The sequence below is a fragment of the Setaria viridis genome, chromosome 9 (genome assembly GCF_005286985.2).
Source record: "Setaria viridis chromosome 9, Setaria_viridis_v4.0, whole genome shotgun sequence".
Classification (NCBI taxonomy): domain Eukaryota; kingdom Viridiplantae; phylum Streptophyta; class Magnoliopsida; order Poales; family Poaceae; genus Setaria; species Setaria viridis.
The window spans coordinates 33,630,562-33,635,812 of NC_048271.2; the positions used below are offsets into that span (position 1 = coordinate 33,630,562).

A 5,251-nucleotide genomic window follows, 5' to 3' on the forward strand; every position below is an offset into this window, starting at 1 on the left:
CCTCTTTGCGCAAGATGTTGAGATCACCTCCTAACAACATAGGAAGTGATTCCGTCTCACACATCCGCACCAGCTCAGACAAAAACTCAGGCTTGTGTGAATCTTGTGTGGCTCCATACACCGGCAGAAAGACCCACTCAAAACCATCATGCTTACAACGAATGTGCAGTTTAACACAAAATTCTCCGGTCACAACATTCTTGATTTGAAGAGTTTCTGTATTAATGCCCACTAAAATGCCACCAGACCGCCCATGTGGCGGTAAACAAAGCCAAATAAAATCTTTCCCGGCAGCAAGACTATTTAGAAACGAAACTGCAAAATTAGATCTACCCGCGCGATAAAATCTAACCCATGTTCTCTTATTGACTCTTTAACAAAAAAAATGTTTTCCAGGATCACGAAAACCATCACTATTCCATGTCATCCCTTTTAGTCCTGCCATTAGGAGTAAGTTTTTTTATTGTGCTTCTTCGCACATTTGTCTTATCATAAGACTTTCGTCTACGAGAACGAACCACCTTCTTATTTTGAGCCTCAAGATCTGAGAGATCCTCACAAATTGGATCCTCTTCATCTACCAGATCGTCACACAAATTTGAGGCCTTTGAAACTACTAAACTATGGCATCCAAAAACCCCATCATCTATTTTTTGCTCATTTTTTTTAGCATAGTTAAAGACCTATTTGTTTCAGTATCTACTATCAATTTTGCTGCCACACACCTAGTTTCATTGTCCCCGCCCATAGGTACTCCAATTCGGCTAGCCCAATCTATTATTTCTTCTTCAGTAAAAGCTAGAATAGAAATTTTCTTATTTAAATCGGTACCTTGACCCTGCAGGTTATCACGTCGTTGTGCGAGCGCCATAGCTCTCTTAAGCTGGGTAGCGTCAGCGTTAGGTTGAGCTTGCAGTCTTCCACTTGAGCGCACTCCAGTCAGCGGCTGCACCCCTCCAAAAGCGATGACTTCCTCCACGGAAGGCTCCTCCCTCATCTTGCGCCGAGTGACACTCTCGGCCTTCATAGGTGGCTGACGGACGGGGGATGGCGGGTTCATATCTTGCCCCCCTGCATCTGTTCCGGGCCTCGAACCTGCACCCACACCCGGGGTCGACCAAAGGAACCCAAATCGATCCACGGCTGAAGGTGAAGTTTGCACGGATTGAAGGTGGAGACAGCTCGAGGAGCAGTGGATCCAAAGGTTGCCGACCAAGAGCCAAAGGTTTCGCGCGAAGCGGTGCGTGTAGCCCAGTGCCCGACGCGCGCGCATGGCGATACGCTAGCGCACGTCACCCTGCCTCTTCCACCACCTCACCCTCGCGCGCGTGTCGTCGTCCGGCGCTCTCCGCAAAGCCTACTACCTCATCGTCGAACACATCACATATCCATAGTTTCTATCTGGCTTCCTCCACCTACTACTTGCTCGAGGGCCCAAGCGCGGCAAAGCCTAGATAGAGCTGAGCAGGCGCGCGCGGAACGAAGATGGCCGAGCACCACCTCCCGCCGGATCCCAAAGACTACCACCACAGAGGCGGGAGGAAGGGCGTCCACACCGACGACCTCTCCCGCGGCCGCTGCTACAGCTACTACTACGGCTGCGGCGGCGGCGGCGGTGGAGGTGGCGGGCGCGCCCTCTGCTTCGCCTTGCTCGTGCTCCTCCTCGCTGCCGGCATCACCTTGCTAGTGCTCTACGTGGTGTACCGCCCGTCCCACCCCAACCTCGCCGTCACCTCCGCCGCCGTCCTCGCCCTCTACAACGCCACCGCCAACACGGCGGGTGGCGCCACCGCGCTGGCCGCGTCGTTCCAGTTCACGCTGGTGCTCCGCAACCCGAGCGCGCGGTCCGCGGCGCGGTACGACCGGCTGGCCGCCTACGCGGCGTACCGCGGGGAGCCCCTGACGCCCGCGACGCCCATGCCCCCGCTGGCGCAGGACGCCGGCACCGCCGTGGAGGTGGCGCCCGTGCTGGGCGGCGGCGTCGCGGCGCCGCCGGTGCCCGTGTCGCCCGACGCCGCGGCGGCGCTGGCGGCGGACGTGGCGTACGGCGTGCTGGCGCTCCGCGTAGTGGTGCTGGGCCGCGTCCGGTTCGTGTCCGGGCCGTTCCACAGGGGGTGGCACTCGATGTACGCGCGCTGCGACCTGCTGCTCGGCGTGCGCAAGGCGGTAGGGAACAACGGCGCCGGTGGCGGGCCCCAGCAGGCGCCGCTGCTTGGCGACCCCGCCTGCAACGTCGACATGTGATGCGATGATGATGAGTTGGGCGGGTGACATGGATCACTAATGTAATTCTCGTGTGTGTCAGAGCAGGGCATACCAGTATAGGTAGTACATACGGAGTACATAAGATATGTGTGGGTTGCGTACGTATGCAAACATTTAGGCGAGATTAGTCTTTGACTAGCAAATATGTCCGTACGTTGCAACGGAAGGAAAAACAATCCTTGCCTGCCCCTTGCCCAGCAAACATGGCTAAAACCTCAAAGATGACTTGGTTTATATCCCATATTAATTATTATCAAAATAGGCTTTAATAATATTAGGAATTCAGGCCTAAATAATATCAATTTCCTTTGAGCAAGATTGGATCTAAGATCAATAATACAAACCAATATTTAGTAATTGAGGACACGCCATTTTTTTAAGTAATTCATCCGCTTGCTAGTGAGGTATTTGTGCATATCTATTTTTTTTTCTTGCTAGCTGTTCTTTAGGATATGTGAGTAGTTGGTGGTAGCTCGATGTCAATTGTCATGGACCCACTGTCATTTCTAATGTTGCCACCGTCTATGTTGGAATTATTTCAAAAAAGCCATCTGCAAGAAAAATAGCTCGTGATGGATCAATGTTATCGCATGAATGTAAATTGAATATCAATATTATCTAGAGTATCTATCTAAATGAGCTGGTAAGCTCTAGAAAACCATAAACCCATTGTGTTTCTTAGCCATTGTCTTTAATTAGAAAATTGAGGTTGCTGACGTGGCACGTCGACGCCGATGATTTTCCTAACATTTCGTGGGATGTGCCGCTCTCGCCATCTACCTCCAGCTCCCTTACATGGCCACTAACATCCCAAAAAGCTTTGGAGAGCTTGGCCGATGATTTCCCTAACATTTTGTGGGATGTGCCGCTCTCGCCGTCTACCTCCAGCTCCCTTACATGGCCACTAACATCCCAACAATCTTTGAAGAGCTTGGGGACACTCCCCTCGAGTTCTTTGGGGTCCCTCCAACCACCATGTAAGAAGTGCGATGATACAACTAACAGAGACTTGAAAGTAATGTTCTAAAAAGAAGCATAGCTGAGTAAATAGCCAGTCAATAGTGGCCTAATTTGGTAGAAGTGAAACTGGGTCTTCGACAATTAACTTGTATACTCGAGTAAACCAAGCTCGTTAATCAGCTAACATCTATTCCATTATACGACAGTACTTTTAAAACCATTTCTATGACATTGCTGTCAGCATATATTCGGCACTTGATACTCATCTGTCCCAAGTAACTTGTTCACACTGTGACAGCTAACAACAAATGCCAAGACAAACCACTAAAGTATAGGATGTTTTAAAGTATGTAGGTTGCTTATCATCAGCCCCCCAAAACAGAATTTGGTCTTTAGATTTACTGATAGTATTGTTTGCTCTACCTCAATCTATGCAATAAGAACACAAGCAATCATATATTGGAGCTGAAAAGAGAAGGAATGATGTGGCCTTACTGCGGTGGGTTCGCTTCTTGTAGAGGATGCGGTATCCACATTCACGGCACTGGATGACATCTCCTGGCTTCAGGGTGTTCTCCAGCTCGGAACATTAAATTTTCAAATCAAACAAACGAAAGAGAAATCCTCTTCATCCTTATTCCGCCAAAGAAAATGATTGAGGAAAATAGCGGAGATAAGAAATTCAAAACTAAACACTACAAGTCATAGGAAAGCAGAACAGGCCGGTAGCCGCTAGAACGCCCAATTTCAGGATCAATCTCAACTTGAACCCTCGATTCAGCAGTGGATCACAAGATTGGGGGGACACAAAAAATCAAAGCTGCGGCTCCAGAGAAAAATCCAATAATCCTAGCCTAGAGAGGCCCCTGCTTGCTGCTGCGCTAGAGAAAGTCCAACCGCCAAAGTCCGAGAACGAATCGAAGGTGCGGATGGTGACAGTGGGCACCAGGTCCAGGGCGCCACCACGCCAAGCATTCAGCGGCGTCGGAAGGGACCGTCTTCCGACTCCGCGACGGCGTGGCAGCCGGGGAGCGGGAGATCTCCAGCCTTCTGCAGAGGAGGAACAGTGATGATGGAGAGTCGGCCGCTGCAGGAGCCAACGGCCACGGCTCCGGCCGATGGGGAAGAACAGGCCGGAGCGCCGCCCGCCGTCGTAAACGCCGATTCCGTCCTTTGCCTGTCCCAATGACAAGTGGGATACACTTGTCAGGGCCTGTTTGGGAAGGGGGTGTTAAAGTTTAACACCCCCTTTTTAACAAATTTTAACACTTTTGGCTGCCAAACACAAGTGTTAAAGATGAAGTGTTAAAATTTAACACCTCCCTTTTCATAAACACATGGAGGGGGTGTTAAAATGTGGCAAAGGTGTTAAAAGTGGTCCCCCTCTCCCTCTTTTCCCTGGTTGCCCCCCCTCTCTCTCCTCTTCTCTCTCCCCTATCCGACCGCCAGCGCCTCCTCCTCCCGCATTCCCGTCCCACCCTTCCCGCATCGCATCCTCCACGGCCGCCGCCATCCGCATCGCTTCCTCCTTGCGCGCCGCCGTCTCCTCCCGCCGGCCATCTCCTCCCGCCGGCCATCCATCCCGGCCGCCGCCAGCGCGCCGTCCTGTCGCATCTACACCCGCTCGTTCCCCTCCCGCATCGCTGCTTGCGCGCCCGCCGCCATCTCCATCTCCTCCCGCATCGCTTCCTCCGCGGCCGCCGCCAACTCCTCCCGCCGGCCATCTCCTCCCGCCCGCGGTTCGTCGCCTTCCGCCGTGACCTTCCCCTTCCAATCCTTTTCTTCCCCCCTTCTCTATCCCCACCCCGCGTCCCAGATCCACCGCATACACGGGCTCATGGACGGGCACGGCGACGATGGATTGCAAGATCTATTCCCCCAGGGGGATCCAGCTTTCCCCGCCGCCGCCTTCGACCTCCTCTCCCAGGCCGAATCCTCTGGAGTTCCTCGCGAGGGCTTGCAAGCCCTGGATCTCAACTCCCAGGACGAAGATTGGGGCGACTACAGCTCCTACTCCGACCTCCTT

General features: G+C 52.7%; 1 protein-coding gene across 1 annotated transcript; it reads left to right on the forward strand.

Annotated features, from left to right (window-relative positions):
- Nucleotides 1-931: 931 nt before the first annotated feature.
- On the forward strand, nt 932-2,684 carry LOC117835561 (NDR1/HIN1-like protein 1). The gene has a single exon (XM_072290969.1). It carries the CDS (start codon nt 1,486-1,488, stop codon nt 2,242-2,244), a length of 759 nt encoding a protein of 252 aa, XP_072147070.1. The 5' UTR covers nt 932-1,485; the 3' UTR covers nt 2,245-2,684.
- Nucleotides 2,685-5,251: the final 2,567 nt, after the last annotated feature.

Coding starts and splice junctions, on each gene's coding strand:
- LOC117835561 (XM_072290969.1), top strand. CDS start 1,486: ATGGCCGAGCACCACCTCCCGCCGGATCCCAAAGACTACCACCACAGA.